The 19307-nt window shown below is 36.2% G+C and overlaps 3 protein-coding genes across 4 annotated transcripts; 2 read left to right on the top strand and 1 right to left on the bottom strand.

The window, feature by feature from the left end:
* Positions 1 to 318: 318 nt before the first annotated feature.
* LOC140769085 (uncharacterized) lies at positions 319 to 2785 on the top strand. The gene is made up of 3 exons (XM_073109644.1): positions 319 to 761; positions 878 to 1182; positions 2108 to 2785. Exons 1-3 carry the CDS (start codon positions 585 to 587, stop codon positions 2553 to 2555), a joined length of 930 nt encoding a protein of 309 aa, XP_072965745.1. The 5' UTR covers positions 319 to 584; the 3' UTR covers positions 2556 to 2785.
* Positions 2786 to 2976: 191 nt separating this feature from the next.
* Positions 2977 to 5623, bottom strand: LOC140769084 (glycosyltransferase BC10-like). Its single transcript, XM_073109643.1, has 2 exons — positions 5108 to 5623; positions 2977 to 4016 (listed from the first exon to the last, which is right to left on the bottom strand). The coding sequence occupies exons 1-2, from the start codon at positions 5609 to 5611 to the stop codon at positions 3375 to 3377; spliced, it is 1146 nt and encodes a 381-aa protein (XP_072965744.1). The 5' UTR covers positions 5612 to 5623; the 3' UTR covers positions 2977 to 3374.
* A 6071-nt stretch (positions 5624 to 11694) lies between these two features.
* Positions 11695 to 18090, top strand: LOC140768714 (chloride channel protein CLC-c-like). 2 transcript variants are annotated; one of them, XM_073109091.1, is made up of 7 exons: positions 11695 to 11903; positions 12602 to 12802; positions 13602 to 13779; positions 14669 to 14931; positions 15379 to 15648; positions 15840 to 16971; positions 17744 to 18090. In XM_073109091.1, exons 1-7 carry the CDS (start codon positions 11695 to 11697, stop codon positions 17831 to 17833), a joined length of 2343 nt encoding a protein of 780 aa, XP_072965192.1. In that variant the 3' UTR covers positions 17834 to 18090. The 2 variants fall into 2 exon arrangements, with proteins under 2 accessions (XP_072965192.1, XP_072965193.1); XM_073109092.1 differs by lacking the exon at positions 11695 to 11903 and adding an exon at positions 11948 to 12048.
* The last annotated feature ends 1217 nt before the right edge of the window (positions 18091 to 19307 follow it).

Genomic DNA, 19307 nt, shown 5'->3' with positions numbered 1-19307 from the left:
GTTATTTATTTCCCAATGGATATTTTCTTGGAGAAATTACATTTTGGACCCTGCATTCGTAAATTTACTACTCATGCCCCTCATAGTTTTAGATATTATTTCTGAGAATTTTAGGAGTTTTTGGAATAAAATTTAATAATGTAAGTTAATCATTTAATTATCTCTATAAAAATATGCTTTAATTTATTAAATCATAAAAAAAATCTAATATTTGTAACTTATAGTTTGGACTGCAACTTAAATTTAAAATTAAGTTTAAATCTTTTTCTTTTCTTTTTTTTCTCTTTTTAAATATGCTACTCATCATGTACAGTTACTCTGTTAGCATCATCACCTGAGTTCTCAAAAGACGACGACGACGACTACTACTACTACTGCTGCTGCTGCTGCTACTCTCTCTCTCTCTCTCTCTGACTCATTCCACGCTTCCGAAATTAAAGCCAAACATCTCTCCCTCTTCCGGCCGTTTTGTTCCAACTCCTCTCTTCTCGCTCTCGCTCTCTACTCTCCGATATACTTCTCCTCTTCTCTTCCACTTCCACAATTGCCTTGTTGGGCTTCTGCTACGTAGCTCGAATCCCAAAATGGGCAATCCCCGGGAGCTATACTTCCGAGTCCTCGACATCTCCAAAGACTCTTCACCGCAAGAAATCCGCAGCGCTTACAAGACGCTGGTCAAGAAATGGCACCCAGACAAGCACCCTCCTTCCTCCAAGCCTGAGGCGGAGGCCAAGTTCAAAGCCATCACAGAAGCTTATGAGGTACAACTTTTTCTTTTTCTTCTTTTTCGTTCTGTGTGTTCCTTTTTCAATTTTATCAAATACCCATCAATCTGTTCATCTCAATCTTGTTGTCGTTGGCCGTGGTGTTATCTTAGGCGCTTAGTGACTTGCAAGTGAACAGAGCAGTGTTTGTGGTGGATGGAGGTGGAGGAGGGTCAAAAGGGGAGGATTTTAAGCCAACTGCTACTTTGAACAATGTGAAATCTCACGAGAAGGGATCTAGGGATGTGTATTATTCTGTGGGTAATGTGGGAGCTAAGCCGGCGTTGTCGTCGTTTTCCAAGTCGTTTCGGAGGCAGCCGCCGCCCATCGAGAAGAAGCTCGAGTGCACGCTGGAGGAGCTCTGCCATGGTTGCAAGAAGGAGATTAACTATACAAGGGATGTCGTCACGAAGAACGGGTTTGTTCTCTGATAAATTTGTCCCTTTTCTTGTCCCAAAATTAAGTTATGGATGCGCTTATTTACATAAGAGAAATGATTAATCCTTTGATGGAATAGATTGGCCAAGATTCTCCATTGAAGTTTAGGTGTTCATGATTCACAAGTAACATGTAGTTTTGTATTCCTTCTTACATCTTTGGTTTAGATTCTTTTCTTCGCGTCTATGCACGATGTTCTTGGAGGAGCCTTAATAAAAAAAACTGTCAATTTGAAGATAGGCAACAATTTATGACTGTTCTTAACAAGGATTATATGTTAATTTTATATGTCTTCTAGGAGAAAGATGTGGGAATTATTCTTGTTTTATTGTCTCCTTATTGTCGATTCCTTTATGATAAAAGTTTGTTAAGATTCCTGATAGGAACTTTCTGCAATTCATCTATGTTTTCCCCTTTCTCTACCAAACCTTGAAGGTAAAGTAAAACTTCATTTCTATGAATTCGTAAAGTGAAGTTTAACTGGCTCTTGTACTCTTTGTCGAAAGGCTGATGAGAATTTGACCTGCGAAGTGATAAGAGACGCTAACTTCCTTCAAGGGGATAACTAGATAGGTCATTAAGATTCTTCGTATGATCACATAACCACATAAATGTTGGTATACATTTGTCCTATGGCTTATCCATTAAGTGGTCCTATGAGCAGTAGAATGGATGGAATAGACATGTGAGGACTGTGGTCTCAACAAATATGAGATAGCGACTCTTGTGCTACCAGAGTGAAGGGATTTAATTTTCCTTTGAGAATTTGTAAGACAAACAACCACCTGGCTTTTCTTGTTTGCTAACTACCTGGTATTTCTTGTATACATTTCATGTCGTGTTACGTCTAGTCTACTATGGAGGGTTGAATTCAATCTGAACCCTCTTCTTTACCATTTGTACAGGTTGATTGTCAAAAAGGAGGAAACACACACAATTAGAGTGAAACCAGGATGGAAGAAAGGAACGAGAATCACATTCGAAGGGATGGGAGATGAGCGACCGGGATACTTACCGGCCGATGTCATTGTTTTGATAACTGAAAAGGAGCATCCTGTCTTCAAGAGAGTTGGCAATGACTTAGTGCTAAAAGTTGAGGTCTCTTTGGCAGACGCCCTGGCCGGTTGGAAATTTTCTTTCAGACTATTGACAGGAGAGAAAATGAGCTGCTCTTTTCATGAACAGATCATCTATCCAGGTTATGAGAAGGTCATCAAAGGCCAGGGCATGCCCCTTGCCGACGAAAAGGGTGTGAGGGGGAATTTACGGATAAAATTCAGCATTATCTTCCCTAAACAGCTAAGCAATGCGCAACGATCAGGTATCGTGGAGCTTCTGAAGGATTGCACCTGATGCCAGTACTACTACTACTACCAATAAGTTTTCGAATCTTCTCATCTTTTTTCGCCCCCTGTTAATATTCGAATCACATACATAAACGAGTTCGAGGTACATAAAGAGGTTTTCGCTACTCACCCATGTCTACACATGTATATGTTATGAGTTGGTGAGGTTTATGTGAGTTGCATCACATCTTTTGAAACACTTTTAGCTTAAGAAATATTCTCTGATAAGTTCTCGTAGTGCAGAAACAAAAGCAGCTCAAATGCATTATATGGTACGCAATGTAGCTTCATTCCATGTTCATGGTGTGTCCTTCAAAGCATCATGATACTTTGCACAGTTGGTGAACATTGCTTCCAATTGCCATGTTTCACTTTGTCGATTGCTTGCTTTGGTAGCTGAGGAACGTATGTATTCCTTTGTTCCTTCCCACTTGTTAGGGTAGATTGTTTCCTTCTTAAGTTAGCCATATTCTGGCCCCCATTGAGCTAGTTATATGAACCCATTCCTAAGATGAATTTGGATTAGGTCTGCTTATCGGCCCATAAAAAACTGGATAGCCTAGATATCCATCCCTTTAAGATATCTATCATAATAATAGTATATGAAAACATATTCCAACTCCTTTCCTACTTCAGTATCTGAAAACTTTCATCCAATGTCAACCCAACAACCAACGCAAAGCTTAAGGAAAAGAAACCTTATATATCTAAGTGAGTTTCTATCAACGTCTACAGTATTGAATTCAAAACAAGCACAAATACACAATATAGATCATGAGTTAGTATTCAAAAAATTAGTGTCTGAACAAGAACATAACACTAGAATTCAGAACTCCATCACTGTCGACGCGAGGTTGAGCAGGGGACCGAGGGCACTAGGAGCAAACTTCCTAGCAAACAGGAAACAAATCGAAGTCGGCCGCGAATTATACATACAGAAGGTGTTATTGTTCCTAATCTCCTGAATGAATTCTGCTACAATGTTTGGAGGACCATATGTTGCAGGGTGAGCTCCCCCTCTTGACCAATCCACCCAAGTCAGGCTCCTATTTGCATTGAAGCTTCCATGAAACAAGTTCAAGTAGGTTGGTATGTAATGCTCATCAGGGTAGCAAGAAGGCTTGCAGTACTTCTTGAAGATGGAGTAGTACTTGTAGTCTGCAACAATATTGACAGCCAATTCGCGGTTGAGCTCGAACCACTCTGATCCTTTCCTCCATTGATACCTCTCGATCTGAGGCGCCATGCGGCGGTTGTACCGGCCGCGGCATTGCTGTTCATCTCTGTCGTATGACTCCACGAAGCTGTGAGCCGAGTTGATCAAGTATTCATAGACAGTGGGGAAATTGTAGACAGGAATGCAGCTCTCGGAGAGTAGAACGAAACGCTCGTTGGAGAAATCAAGCAATGCGTTTGCCAGCAAACGCTTCTCGGCATCTAGTAGTGTTATGGATCCCCATGATGTTTCCTGCACGAGAAGAGAGTTAAATAAAGTCTTTTGGGGTTTAAGGAATGTTTCAGATCAAACTTGGCTACTTAATAAGAGAAAAGATTCTTGGCTATATCGAGATAAGATTCTTACCCTTGATAAGAGTGAAATGTACGACTTTTATCTAAGTAAAATATTCCAGATAAAGTCCTGATTAATGAGGAGTTATCTACTAACCAAAAGCATAGACCCCTGAACACGATCATCAAACTGGTTTAATTTTGTCATCAGACCCAAATAAGCAATCGACCAGATTTATTTGAGCCATGCATACAATTAATATTTACTGAACTACTTTTGAAAAGTTACCTAATTATCTTTAATATTTAATTATTCTATTTCTTATCTTAGAGTATTTTAGTCCTAAAATGTTAATATATATTGTATTTTAATATTAAGTTTTTCTTTTCATATATACATTGAAAATCTCTTATTTACTTTTATGTGTCCTAAGGTATATACATATATATCTTATATAAAGATATAAAATTAAAGACCCCATAGAGTAAAATATTATTATATTTTAAAGAATTTAAATGTCAAAAATATAAATATTCTTAGTTTAATTTTTAAATATTTCTCTTAGTTAAATATATATTTTATCAAATGACTTAACTTGAAAAGGAAACTATCTAAATAAACAGCATGTGTTATGGATACAATTATCCTTCTTATTTATATATTATTTTAATATATATTTATAAGGCCCATTCACTTTAGATATAATTTTTTTATTTCATAATACAACACGTAACAGCTAGATATAATAATAATCTTATTTTAAAATATAAATACTATACATCTTAAATTATAAGCCAACTAAATTATTAATTTACCATTAATATCTATTCTATCAACCTATTTTATACTAAATCAAAGGATATTTATGATAATTTTATAAAAGAATAAAACACTTTTTTCTATCTATGTCTTTATTTTACATCACATAAATATAATTATTACATATTTATTTTAAAATATAAATAAATATAAGAATAATAATCTATAATTAATTTTAATCCTAAATTAAACTGGGCGTAAGTAAAATAACATTGAGATATGTCTGTCACCTCGCTGGGGATCTGTCGAGCAAAGAAAGCGGAATTCTCGGGCACCTTGATCTTGTAATCCGGAAGCGAATGCACGTAAATCGAATACAAGCCTTCGTGCCCTCTGAAGAACCTATCCCAGAGCGGCAACAATGGCAAAGCTCCCTTGGTCAAGAACAAAAAGGCCACCTTGGGCACCCTCTCGAATGGATACTCCTCGATCTTGGGCACCATGGAAGCCCTCCAGAAGAGCACGCCGTCGCTCATGGAATGCATCAGATGGGTCGGCTTGATGAAGGCCTTAACGCTCAAGGACTCCTTGTCGTAGAAGGCGGTCCTCGGGAAGAAGACCTCCGCGTGGGAGGCCGAGTATTGATTGAAATGGGAGGTCAGGGATAGGCCGAAGGAGAAGCCGGCCACGAGAATAACAAAGATCGTCATCAACTTCGCGAGGCTTATCGACCAGTTATTCCGCACCTCCTCCTCCTCCTCCTCCTCCGCCGCCTCCATCTTCGTCCTCAACATCGCCTTAAAAGATCGGAATTTTCACTCGATGTGATCTAAAATCTCGAAGTTTAAGAATACTATATATGCCTTGACAAATGTGTCGCCGTCGATCAAAAATCCATCTGTGGGGTCTGTGACGTTGACTAAGGCGGACGACTACTGCGCCAAGGTCTTTGAGGAAACGGCCGTAGGCTTGGAACAGGGGAAAACAGGGGAGACCCGCGAAAAAGACTTCGGATGCGGCCAAATCTAAATTTCGTTTTTCCCTAAGTGGGACCCGCGTGGAAAATGCTCCAGAAGCGAGTGAAGTCTGGCCTACTCGGCGTTCAATGATTGGGTCCTTACATCCTGGTCGGTCAACCAATTAATTTTCACTATTCTCTATCCCAAGTGTAAACGGGTAAGACACGACCCGTTTAAGTATACGGGTTAGATCGATCGTGTTAGTGTATCGTGTTAACTTGACCCGTTTATTAAACGAGTTAAGCGAGTCGTGTCGTGTTACCTGTTTATTAATCGGGTCGTGTTCGTGTTTGCTAAATGCAACCCATTTATTAATCGGGTCGTGTTCGTGTCAAGATAATGTTGACCCGACCCGAACCCGCTTAATCCGACCCGATTACCACCCCTATCCACCTGTACTTCGTCATCTTAGTTTTTCTTTTCTTTTTACACGTCGACCCACAAAACTATATTAAAACAATATATATGTCATAAGCTGCTGCTTCTAAAAGTCAACGGCGTTGCTTTTATCTTTTATCAAGTGGAGCTAAGCTGCTTTAATCTAAAATATTATATAGATATATTCCTAGTCATTTAGTTTTGCATTCAAGTTTCTTCTTGCCAACTCTATAATTCTCTTCTAACGTTCGCAGTCGCAGGAGGCTACTTTTATTATAAGTCTTAGCTTTGTCTATCTTGACTGGTAAACGAAGACATCGATCCCTCCTCCCTCTCGTATCTTTATCTTTTTGTTTTTGTTATGAGCCTCTCAGATTAATAATTCAGAAATATATATATATATATATATATATATATATATATATATATAAATATAAAGTGGGGCACTAATAAATGAAACTAAAATTTATAGTTGAATATAATTAGTTTGGTCGCAGTGGAGTTTAATAAAATGATAACTTCATTAAAAATAACTCAAAAGGATGCCAAATAAAAAAGTAAAACTACCTTTAATAGGTAAAAATAGTTATTTTTTTAATTTATTTTCTGTAATTAAATATAAAAATAGATAAGTTGACCAAACTAACTATCTTTTTCTTTAACACCCTTTTAGTAGTTGTCATTAGTAATAACAAGAAATAAAAGAAGAATAGACTTTTAATTTTTCATGTGAAATCTTATTACATGTTTTAAAACTATATATATATTTTTTATTTTTGGAGAGCACTAGACTTCATAGTTCATATTTTTAGTGAGATTGAAAAAGGATATCTCTATAACTCTTTTTCTTCTTCTTCTTCTTTCTATAATAGCTTGGGCCCCTTTTTGTACAGAGGCCTAAGCAGAGGGTCAATTTTTGGCTAGCAAATATATATATATATATATATATATGAAGAATTGCAAACAACTATCATGCCAATCCATCCAACTAATATGAAGGAAAAGAACAGAGAAAAAATTGCCCAATAATTAAAAAAGAAATGGCCTCAACATTTGATAGTTTAACCAAAATAAATCTTCGTGTCGCCAACTTCAGAATTATTTTTCTAAATTTGATCAAGAATCAACTTTTTTTTTCTTTTTTAATTGCACTCTTATTTCTCTTTTGACTTTAAAATAAATTATGGAATGGAAAGATTGCTTTGGTTTAATAAAGAAGAACTAATTGTATAAGGAACATGTAATGCATTAACTCCTATGGGCTTTGAGCAAATTTTATAGTAGATATTTGTACGGAAACATATCTAAGTAACAATATAATCAAATATAACATAAACTTTCGATATCATGGCTCAGGGGGTTGATAGTATTTAGAGATAATTGACCCTAATTTTAAGGTATGAGAACAAACAGAGTACGATGAACAATCCAAAGATTTATACAATGAACTCATACATTCACTATATATTTATATATCTTCTATCCTATACTAATAAGATGAAGCTTAATGATAACACAATAGCAGCTGTAATAATAGGTGGCAACTGATCATGGCAGCTGTCTCTGTTTTTATTTTTAAATCAGTATAATTTTCTCAAATATCTACGAGCTATTTTGATAAAGCAAAAATAATCATGTAAAAACTTGATATAATTTGATGAAATGTGTCGGTACACATCTAATGATTTGCATAGATCAACTTAGATGAAAATATCTAGAATAAATATGTGCTTATTCGTAATTGACAAATAGTGATTTGGATCATAAGTAATTTATAGTAAGATGTTATTCTCACGAACAATTTATAAATATTCTACAAATGAGATGATGTGGTATTATCTTGTCCATTGATAGTTGTTTTCTTTACCTTATAGTGATCACTATCAACTAATAACATAATATCACATCAAAGGTGTTTATAAAGTTCTTGTGAGCATAATATTATTTTTTTGTAACTGTAGTTTAATATGACATTATCGTACTTTAATCGTGTGTAGTATAATAGATAGTGATTAGGAAAATCTTAGCATGTCATTTACTTTCCCCACACTTGTCTCATCCCTCTCTTCCGGCTAAAAGGAAGGGAGAAGTCTCGCTCCTTCGCTATGCTCATTTTTCCTAGAAGCTGATCGTGCGTTTCATTACTGCTGCTCGACATGGTGCGCCTCCTTGTTGGTTTTGGTTACATTAGAAGTCCTAAAAAAAAAGATTGGGATTTATGATACTGGGGTGGAGGCCTTTTGTGTTAAATTCAAACTTACTATTATTTTCTTTCTTGACTTGCCCCCGAACTTATCACTCTTTTAGTTTGCTTAGTTATATTTTTCCAAGTTGGTTATTGTTGGTGATAATAATGTTTGCGTCAATTATTTTCGTTGTATTTTATTCTTAATGCACCGTAAAACTATCCATATCTATACTTACAGTGATAGAGAAGAAGCCAATTTAAGCTATGTGTCATTTTTTTCTACGCTCTTTGATCTTGTTGCAATATATTCTTTTTCTATACTTTAAATAATTACCAAGTTGTGGAGCTTATTCTAAGCCATCGCTCAACTCTCATCTCTATTCTTTCAAGTGTGTATTAGATTATCAGCTTCATCGGTGTTAATAAAGTTCTTCACCTACATTTTTTTAGAAAAAAAAAAAAGAAAAAAGAAAAATAATTTTTTTATAGTCTTTCTAATGTCTATCGGATCAAATCCAGATTCCAACCCAAAACCCGACCCGTTATCACCCACAGCTTCCATAAAATTTGAAAAAAAATCAAAACAAACTTTCTAACTTCTCTTTGCGCCAAAACGAACAAATCCACCAGAAAATCTCAACCGTCCACCTCGCAGAACGAATTCAAATTCCCGTGATTGCCGATGCCCTTAGCTATATTTAAAGTGGGGCGTCCCCTTCCTTAGTTGCCGCCGTTTCTTTCTCTCTGACACCAAAATCCCCAATCCCTTGTTTCTATCCGTCCACAGGAATCCGGCCAAAACCCATCCCTTAAAACAAATCCCTTCCTCTTTCCTCCTCCTCCTCCTCCTCGCCACAACAGAGATCGGATCGGATCGCTCGAAGACGATCGGAACGAGCTCGGATATCGAGGTAATCCTGCAATCTTCCAACGATTTTGAACTAAACGTGAGTTCCTTTTCGTAGTTTAGATTTCCGATCGGAAGTGGCTCATCTGATTGTTGTTCTTATAAATGTCCTCTTTCTTAGAATGCTCTCTGATTTGAATAATTTCCACGAGCAAATTTTAGTTGATCTTTTCCCTATCTCTTCTGATTAAGAAAAGTTTTTGCCATCTATACTTCGAATGGAGCTTGTCATTGAGAAAGAAATGAAGCAAGCCACTTGTCCCAATAATATAGATCAGTTCTATATGCTCGTGCTTTCTGATGGAGGTTGACCAAAATGACATTCTAATGTTCTATTCTTTGTGGTAACTTAGGATTCTCGAACATAGTGTACATTAATTTACAAATTATTGCAACTTAATATAAGCCAATTGGAGTATATCATTTAAACCATCATGCATGTAATGAATATAGTCATAATCTCCTTAATTTTCTTGCCATGTAAGGCACTCACTATGGTCCCAAACAAGAATTAGAATAAAAAATACCTCTTATACACGTTTAGACAGGTAACATTCGCTTACCGGATTTTTCCTACTAATATTTATAAATGTATCTAAATCTAGTTCATTGTGCCATTCTATATAAGAAAAAGTTCTCCATAGTCTCAATTTGCCAACATTACTATCATTCAGCTCTCTCGTATTAAGTTGAATTTTTATAGCTTACATGTAAAGCTATAAATTTTATGCAACTTGTGATCTACACCACATTTAAAAGTAAAATAAATAAATAAATAAATCAGAAGACTTGAGCTTGATTTCTACTTTTCCTATGCCAACTTGTAGTCCTTATATCCATTCAAAGCTACTTCTCTATTAGTTCCAAATCTCTCTCTATCTGTGATGTAAATACCATAAGAATGATCACATGTTGGCCAAAAGATAGCGTGGAGTGTTAGGTGAGGGGGAACGTAATAGTTTGTAGCTACGTTTGAGTAATATAGAGCCCACATTGTTCGGTTTTGTAGATTCTTTTAGGTCGTTAGTAGTTTTATTAGTCCAAGTGGGTTCCAATCATTGTCTTTGGCTCGTATATGGTCCTGCCTCTTGCCCAAGTGATCTCGATCACAACCAAATAGTTTTTTATTAGTTACATTAGTTGGAAAATATTTCCCATTAACTCATGATTTTTGCAATTTAATTAGCAAAAAAATAAAATTAAAAGTAATCATATTTTTTTATAGTTAATACATATTTTGTTGAATTAGAATACATATAATTTATATATACAGTACTTAAAAAATAAAATATAATTAAGGTGCAAAATGCCTCACTGACAATCTGGCCCTTCCTCTTGTCATGATGAGCATAGATTAGATGCCTCAGGATTTACCTCAAAAACTAATAATGATCAGAAGTTCTTACCTTTTGGGTTCCCAATATAATTTGAAAGGTAAAATTACTTCACATATTGCTTGCAAAATATATCTACTTTCCCTAAGTGCAATAGATTCTTTAAGAAAAAATCACTTTATTTATGTTTAATGCCTTATTATAATTAATAGAGTAATGTGATTAATTTTAATGCCTTGTTTATGATCACTTTCTCACAGGAAAATTAGGATTCCTAATTCATGAAAAACATAATGCATACCCCAACTAAAACATGGAAATATACTCTCCAACTCAACATTTTGCATCCTAGATCACTTGATTCTCCTTCTGATGCATCGCACTTCTTTTTTTTTTTTTTCTTTTTCCTTCTCTTTCATTTCTTTGATTAGATAGTTCTATGATTGTTTGTTATAGCAGGACAGTACATGACAAAAGTACTTTTGTTGGGGTCCATCCACCTCAAATATAATTCAGTAAGTGGAACAATCCGTATCCTCCGGGAAAACCAAGAATGCAAGTGTCAGACTTCCACCATTCTTACTGTCTATGGAATCGGCCATATTCTGTAATATAGAACAAGAGTGTATCTTATCTGAAAGTTGGTTTAAAATTTTAGGTATCTTATACAAAAAAAACCCTTAGACGTTTTAAGTTTATTATCTTTTAAATTCTACCATGTCATATGAATATTTATTATTTGGCAATGTATTAATATTATATATAGATGAGTTAAAGTAATTATAGATGTAATTGATCTTGATACCTGTAAGTCATTTTTTATAATATCGAAATAAAATAAAGAAGAATTTAATACTATGATCACGATGTCCGAGTCATGTCATCTTCTTTTTTCTTATTCTAATTAGTAATATTACTCTCCAATAATAGGTACGAGAAGAGAAGATGTTAACATTGGGAGGGAAGTCCATTCCAGCTTAAATAACAAACAAAACAGAGGAGGGGAGAGAGAGAGAGAGAGAGAGAGAGAGAGAGAGAGAGAGAGAGAGAGATGGAAGGGAGAGAAGGGAATGGCATCATCGAGAGCAGCGAAGATGCGATGCGATTAAGAGCACGAAGCGAAGAGGAGAGGAATGGGTCAGGCTTACACGACGATGACATGAGGGAGCCGTTGCTGCTGCGGCGGCGCACCACCAACACCACCTCGCAGATCGCCGTCGTCGGCGCCAACATCTGCCCCATCGAGAGCTTGGACTATGAGTAATTTCTTCCTCTTGTAGCAATTTAAGACCTTGTTAATAAAGATTGATTTTCGCTGTATATGCCTAGAGAAAGAAGTGTGTGTGGGAGAAGCATGAACTTGGACATTATTAGCAATTTGGCATGTTCGGTTTTCGCTGAGAAAGTAAGCTATGCTATCTGGAGATCATTGTCTTGTAGAATATTCCTTAATTTAAGATTGTAGGATTGGGTGAAATTACTCTGATTTACTTAGATTATTTTAGTTCGTTTGCTTACCCTTGCCGATGATATCTTTCATGCATGGCTCTGTTTTTTGTAGCAGTAGTTCACCATTGCTTTCTTTGTTTCCACGGAAAAAAAAGAAGAAGAGAAGGTTATGCATTGCGCATAACACCATATATGAATATTTTCTGGTTCTTCACTTTAGCAAACATTATTTAAAACTGTTCTATATATCTGTTTATTCTGAAAATTGGGTTGAATACATTGGTGTTTGATGCAATTAAAGTTTGACAGTTTTTCCTCTTGTATTTTTCTTATTGTCTCTTAATTATTGAAGAACAGAGTATATTTGTCTTGAACTCAATGAGACAAATCCATTATATGTTGAGTCACAATTTACATTTATTACTAGATGATGATGCTAATGATACTAAATCATTCTTTACATACAAGAATATCTGTTATTAACCTTTGTAATTTGTATATATTTCCAGGATTGTTGAGAATGACCTTTATAAGCAGGACTGGAGGTCAAGAAAAAAGGTTCAGATATTTCAGTACATAGTCCTTAAGTGGACCCTTGCACTTCTTATAGGCTTGGGCACTGGGCTGGTTGGTTTTTTCAACAACATTGCAGTTGAAAACATTGCAGGGTTTAAATTATTGTCAACAAGCAATTTAATGCTCAAGAATAGGTAAATTTAAACTTTTCTTTCGGTACTTCGGTGTACTGGTGAACTTACCGCTTCTTCAACTTATCTGTTCTTTCTTGTGTGCAAGAACATCAATACTGTTTTTTGAGTTAAGAAAGAGAGAACATCAATACATTGAATACCAAGACTTGGGAGGTACTATGAGAAACAGAGGTCATGACCTATTAGTAACATCATTATGCTAATGTTACCCAGAACCCAATACCATTTCATCAGAAAGGTGCTGACCCTGATTATACAATGCCTAAATCACACACTGCAAAAGCAGTAGTGCACAATGTACAGGAGCAGAAATTGCAGATGAATGATATGAAAATTCAAAATTCAAATATTGCCATCCATTGTTTTCTTTTGTGGCAAAGCATAACCAACGCTCAATCATCCATCCAGTACTTCTCTGATGGCAATCATGCTTCTGGAGAACATCCTATAGCCTATGGACGAGCTTCTTGATTCATAAATGTGTCTAGCGTAAAAGTACATAGAAAGTTAATATAACTTTATTCATTTTATTGATCTATGCTTGCTAACTGAAATTGGGAAATATCCTTTTGATGTCAATACATAGTCAGAGTTCAACTAAATGCCTAGATCAATGAAAAAACACTGAGTGTTTGGCATGACAATATTGTATACATGTATGCATGAGGAAGCTACAGCCTACCCTCAAGGAATCTAAGATCAGACTTTCAAGAACCTCACGAAACCAACATTTAGTATTACCCTCCCATGTTCAATTGTTTAGAATTAATCAAGTAATTTCTGTGTGGTTCCAGTGCAGGTTCAAGGAAGCATTTGTAGTATATGCTGGCTCCAATTTAGTTTTGGCAGCAGCAGCTGCTGCATTATGTGCTTATGTTGCACCTGCAGCAGCTGGATCTGGGATACCTGAAGTGAAAGCTTATCTTAATGGAGTTGATGCCCACTCTATATTGGCACCTAGTACACTCTTTGTGAAGGTTTGCTGATTCATTTATACCCATTATTGGAACACTTTTAGTACTTTTGCATCCTTTGTCTTGTTCCTTCCAATTTAATTCCCTGTTTCATACAGTTTCTTTAGGAGAATCTTGAAATGGTTGATAAGGATTTTTTTTTTAAATTTTTGTACTCAACCTACTCTAAATGAGAATATGCCTTGGGTTGCTATAGTAGCCTGCTGATAGGATCTGTACAAGTAAGTTCAGCTTAAACTATTAACGGAATAATTGAATCATAAGAGGCGGAGAATATATGGCTATGGATATCTCAGAATCTACAGCTTCTCCAGGTAAGATCTCAAGTTAGAATAAATTCTGCAGCTTTCTGCAACAAATTTGTAGCTTATTCAAGCAGTTGTATCTAATATATGTAGTCATTTAGTATTGTTCCTGTTCCACCTTCTCCCTTTCAAGAAGGGCAGCCTAACCATCAAACAAGCGCTTTTCGGTAAACCATAATGCTTCTCTACAAGTTCCACTAGACGAGTCCAATGCTGTATATTGGACTTCAGACTAGGATCAGAAAGGGAAATTTTCAGAAGTACAAACACTGAATGAGTCACGGAGTGCTCCTTTTTTTCTTTTCTTTTTCTTATTTTTTAAAAAAATTTGTTGACAAACGGGCCATAGCCCATGGAGTGCTCTGTACTTACAATTTGAGGGAATGAAGCATGTCAGAAGGACTGTCTGAGTCCTTCTGTTTGTACTTACATCAACATGCTATAGGGGTGTTGAGTCATACTGGCTCAAAGACATTGATAATAGAAGCTATTCATTAGAGAGTTCCTAAAGCTACTCATTACTACATCTCATTTGTACATATTGCTGCATAGCTAATCTAGCATTTTTTTTCCATGCCTATTCTCAGATATTTGGTTCAATAGGTGGAGTTTCTGCTGGATTTGTAATAGGTAAGGAGGGACCTATGGTACATACAGGAGCATGCATTGCCTCCTTTCTTGGTCAAGGTGGATCCCGCAAGTACCATCTGACATGGAAATGGCTCAGATACTTTAAAAATGATAAGGATCGGCGAGATTTGATCACCTGTGGGGCGGCTGCTGGTGTTGCAGCTGCCTTCCGAGCACCAGTTGGTGGGGTTCTCTTTGCTCTTGAAGAAGCAGCCTCCTGGTATCTTATTACTCTCTCCTTTTCAGCTTTATTGTTCTGGTCAACCATTTGTTCATATCAAGTCATATCTAGATGTTCATGTCCCAAAAGTGTTGAAGATCTTTGGAAAAATTCATGAGTTTTATATTTGTCATTGATCAGTAGGATAATGCCACTCGATCCTTGTTATCATGCGATCAAGTTTCCTATTGCATCATTACTTCTTTGGACTGTAAGTCTATCTATATTATCTAGAAGTCACCAATACTTCCAAAACCATCAATTATGCACTATTGATTCATGGATGCTATCTGATATGCAAAGAATTGAATATTTATCTAAGCTGGACAAATTCACTTGGGCAAAAAAATCTGGACATGCATGGAACTTTCTGTTCTCTTCTGGTGGAATTTCAAGAAATGGACCAATAAATCAAACATTTTTTTTTGTTTCTCTTTCTAATTTTAGGTGGCGAAGTGCTCTTCTTTGGAGGACCTTTTTCACAACCGCTATAGTTGCTGTGGTATTGAGAGCTCTCATAGAACAGTGCCGAAGTGGAAAGTGTGGACTCTTTGGGAAAGGAGGATTGATAATGTTTGATGTTAGCTCAAGTGTTACAGCATACAGCATGGCAGATCTGATAGCAGTTATATTGCTTGGCATCTTTGGAGGTCTCTTTGGAAGTCTCTACAATTTTATCCTAGACAAAATTCTTCGCGCATACAGTTTCTTCAATGAGTATGTTCTCTCTAGTAGTGCTTACCAGTGATAATTTCTAATTTTTAAATTATTATTGTTGTCTGCACTAGCTTCAGTATCATTATTTCTCCAACGTAACTTGTAACGAGTTTGTTATACTTTTGTAAAACATTAGTGTTCTTGTTCTTGTTTTTTTCCTTTTTTGTTACTGACATGCCTATTAATTGCAGAAATGGTGCTCCTTCGAAGATTCTCCTAACAATTGCTGTCTCTCTCTTGACTTCATGTTGCGCCTATGGGCTCCCTTGGCTTGCAAAGTGCACGCCGTGTCCTCCTGATTTGCTAGAACAGTGCCCCACCATAGGCCGCTCAGGCAACTTTAAGAACTTTCAGTGTCCTCCAGGCCAATACAATGACCTTGCGTCCCTCTTTCTCAACACCAATGACGATGCCATCCGCAACCTCTTCAGTGGTGGCACCAACAACGAGTTCAACATATCCACCCTCCTGATATTCTTTGTTGCGGTTTACTTCCTTGGACTTCTAACATATGGCATTGCTGTCCCTTCTGGCCTATTTATCCCTGTTATACTATCTGGTGCTTCCTTTGGTCGCCTTTTTGGGACCTTCCTTAGCCCTATTTGTGGCCTGGACGCAGGTCTTTTTGCTCTTCTTGGTGCAGCTTCTTTCCTTGGAGGGACTATGAGAATGACGGTCTCCGTTTGTGTTATACTCCTCGAGCTTACCAACAACCTTTTAATGCTCCCCTTGGTGATGCTTGTTCTTCTTATATCTAAAACTGTAGCTGATAGCTTCAATAAAGGTGTCTACGATCAGATTGTTAAGATGAAGGGCTTGCCTTACTTGGAAGCCCATGCAGAGCCATACATGAGAAACTTGGTTGCGGGGGATGTTGTATCAGGCCCACTAATTACCTTTTCTGGTGTGGAGAAAGTTAGAACTATAATCCGAACTCTAAGGTTGACAGGGCATAATGGATTTCCAGTAGTTAATGAGCCACCTTTCTCTGAGGAACCAGAGTTGTGTGGGCTTGTGCTGAGGTCGCATTTACTTGTTTTGCTGAAAGGAAAGAGATTTACAAAAGAGAGAGTATCGACTGAAATGTCAGAGGTTTATCAGAAATTTGGTGCATTTGATTTTGCAAAGGCAGGGTCTGGGAAAGGAATTAAGTTGGAAGAATTGGAAGTTGGTGAGGAAGAGATGGACATGTATGTCGATCTCCATCCAATAATTAATAGGTCACCGTATACAGTAGTTGAAACAATGTCTCTCGCAAAGGCTGCAGTGCTTCTCAGGGAGCTTGGACTAAGACACTTGTGTGTTGTGCCAAAGACTCCAGGGGTAAGAAATCACTTACTTACACTCCATTATGCACTAAAATTGACAACTATAGAACACACTTATATGCTTGCACCCATTAGTTATCATTCAATCAGATTTGCTTTTTAAGTAGTAGTAAATGTCGATCAAATCTCATTCAAACGGAATATCAGTATTCTTTTGGTATATTGTTGCTGTCCTGAATGTTCTCTGTTGATATCCTCCTTATAATAGAAGCTTGTTACTCTGTTGATATCCTCCTTATAATTGAATTTGACTTGTCTAGCTGAATTTTCTGACTTTTTTCATGTGCATGCAACTGAACAAATAACTTTGTCGTTGTTACATGTCTTAAGTGACCCTTTTTAATTTGCTGTTTAACGCACTCTTTTACTGGATTCTGTCGATGTTTAGTATTTTCTAATTCGATATGTAATATGTGACCTGTAACGAGAGCTGTAATATATTGTCTATGATTAATTACATAAAAAAGCTTTATCATGCCAACAATCTTTACTGGCTTGAAATCGTCTGTCCTATTATTCAGGTGATGGAAACAGGTTATGATGTCCTAGTTTATACGAAGCTTGAATTGCTTTAGAAGCTATTAATATTTTCGATTTGGCACAAAGATGGTCTTGATTGCTTGTTATTCCTACTTGTTTCTCCTTCTCCTAGTAGCTATTTGTCATAGTTCTTTCTGATAATAAGTGCATTTATCCGCATTGCCATCTTCTATTTGCGAAGGTGCTTCCATAGACAAAGGCTAATAAGCTGCATGTTTTGTTCACAGAGGCCCCCCATTGTTGGAATCCTGACAAGGCATGATTTCATGCCAGAACACATCCTTGGATTGTTTCCTCATATCAAGCACCATAAATAATGGAGCAAAAAAAAATAGAACAAAGAACAGCAGTGTGGCGCTCTTCACCATTTTTCTGATAGTAAGAGGTGAAGGTCGAAGTTGGAAACCATCAAATTTGTTGGAAAAGCCTCAATTTAGTATTGGATGTAACATATATATATATATATATATATATTCTTTTGCTTGTTCAAAGGATTGTGTTTGACTTTTTGCAGTGGGACTGTAACTATGGACCCTGATTCTGTTTGTGAATAATGCTATTCGCTTCTTTTCTATTAATCAATATCTCAAAATATTGTGAGGATGTTGAGTTTGGGTAACTTGTTTTGTAGCTAGCTAGTAGCAAGGCACACAGATTCAATTTGGTTATTGTGTAGTCTTGCTTCCCTTTTTAATTTATATTTTATCTGTTTAATTATCGTCACATTAAATTAACTTAGTATATTAAATAAAATAAGACATCAAATTATAAAATATTTAAAGATAGAGGATGTGAATTATAAAACAGATAAAATATAAAGTTTGATTTATAAAGGTTACTAAACAAAATAGAGAAGAGATGGAAGAGTAATTATTAATATTAGAATTCATCTTAGTATTCTAATATAATATTCTTTGATCGATACTCTTCCATTTAAACCAATTAAATTATGTGAGGGCATTAGATGGAAATTATAGAAAAAAAAGAAGTAAGTGTGTTGGCTAACAAAAATCCTTAAAAGGCTGGTCTTAAATAAAAATTAATGAAATTGTAGGGTGCTATTTGAAAAACTTTCTGTGGCCTAGCATTAGCTAGATCCCTCTAGATTCTTCTCGGCGAGGATTTATTATTGGATACCTTTACGAACCCCATCAAAACTGTGTGTGGATGTATACGTTACGTGCAGGTAAGGAGAACCGTGTCTTTTTATTTATTTATTGATTTATTATTCATCAATCATTCCGTTCCTGTCAGTTAGAATGATAGCATTCACATAACAATGATTCAACCGTTATGTTACGGATCTTAGGATTCCCCCATCCCATAATTAGTATCTTTTCTAGATAATGTCTTCATTCATACATTATCTCTTTAAAAAAAATGACTTTATAACCACAAAAAAGAAATGGTCCCGAGTGCTGTCGGAGGGAGACTCAGCATCTCTCCTCCTACTTCGAGGAGGAGGAAGAAGATGAATAGACTAAGTAGGGCCGGGCAGAACAGAAGTTTAAGCAAGAAACTACGAGCTTGAGAAAATAGTGCTGGAGTGCTATGGAGCATCTCTCGTACTATGTGCCGATACACCATCCTACTTACTTTTGTTATTTTATAATTGTAAAGTTAATATTTCATTACTTGAATGAAAAATGATTAGTTAAAGTAATCTAAATTATAGTTAAGCGGTTGAATCTTATCGGCTTACAACGAAAGCTATGATTCTTGATGGATTTTTCATCGGTACTTATAATTATCCTATATAGATATATATATCAAATAGGATTAGCTTTTTTA

Source organism: Typha angustifolia, chromosome 10 (assembly GCF_048772165.1).
Source record: "Typha angustifolia cultivar Huaian chromosome 10, ASM4877216v1, whole genome shotgun sequence".
Lineage (NCBI taxonomy): Eukaryota > Viridiplantae > Streptophyta > Magnoliopsida > Poales > Typhaceae > Typha > Typha angustifolia.
Note: the sequence above shows the minus strand (reverse complement) of the source record. Positions and strands in the feature narration are given on the sequence as shown.

What these genes read in the sequence shown, in the direction of transcription:
- LOC140769085 (XM_073109644.1), top strand. Translation starts at nt 585, where the DNA reads ATGGGCAATCCCCGGGAGCTATACTTCCGAGTCCTCGACATCTCCAAA. An exon ending in CCATCACAGAAGCTTATGAG is followed by an intron (nt 762 to 877) that starts GTACAACTTTTT and finishes GTGTTATCTTAG; the next exon opens with GCGCTTAGTGACTTGCAAGT. An exon ending in GATGTCGTCACGAAGAACGG is followed by an intron (nt 1,183 to 2,107) that starts GTTTGTTCTCTG and finishes CCATTTGTACAG; the next exon opens with GTTGATTGTCAAAAAGGAGG.
- LOC140769084 (XM_073109643.1), bottom strand. Translation starts at nt 5,611, where the DNA reads ATGTTGAGGACGAAGATGGAGGCGGCGGAGGAGGAGGAGGAGGAGGAG. An exon ending in CTCGACAGATCCCCAGCGAG is followed by an intron (nt 4,017 to 5,107) that starts GTGACAGACATA and finishes CTTCTCGTGCAG; the next exon opens with GAAACATCATGGGGATCCAT.
- LOC140768714 (XM_073109091.1), top strand. Translation starts at nt 11,695, where the DNA reads ATGGAAGGGAGAGAAGGGAATGGCATCATCGAGAGCAGCGAAGATGCG. An exon ending in CTTGAAGAAGCAGCCTCCTG is followed by an intron (nt 14,932 to 15,378) that starts GTATCTTATTAC and finishes TTCTAATTTTAG; the next exon opens with GTGGCGAAGTGCTCTTCTTT. An exon ending in TTGTGCCAAAGACTCCAGGG is followed by an intron (nt 16,972 to 17,743) that starts GTAAGAAATCAC and finishes TTTTGTTCACAG; the next exon opens with AGGCCCCCCATTGTTGGAAT.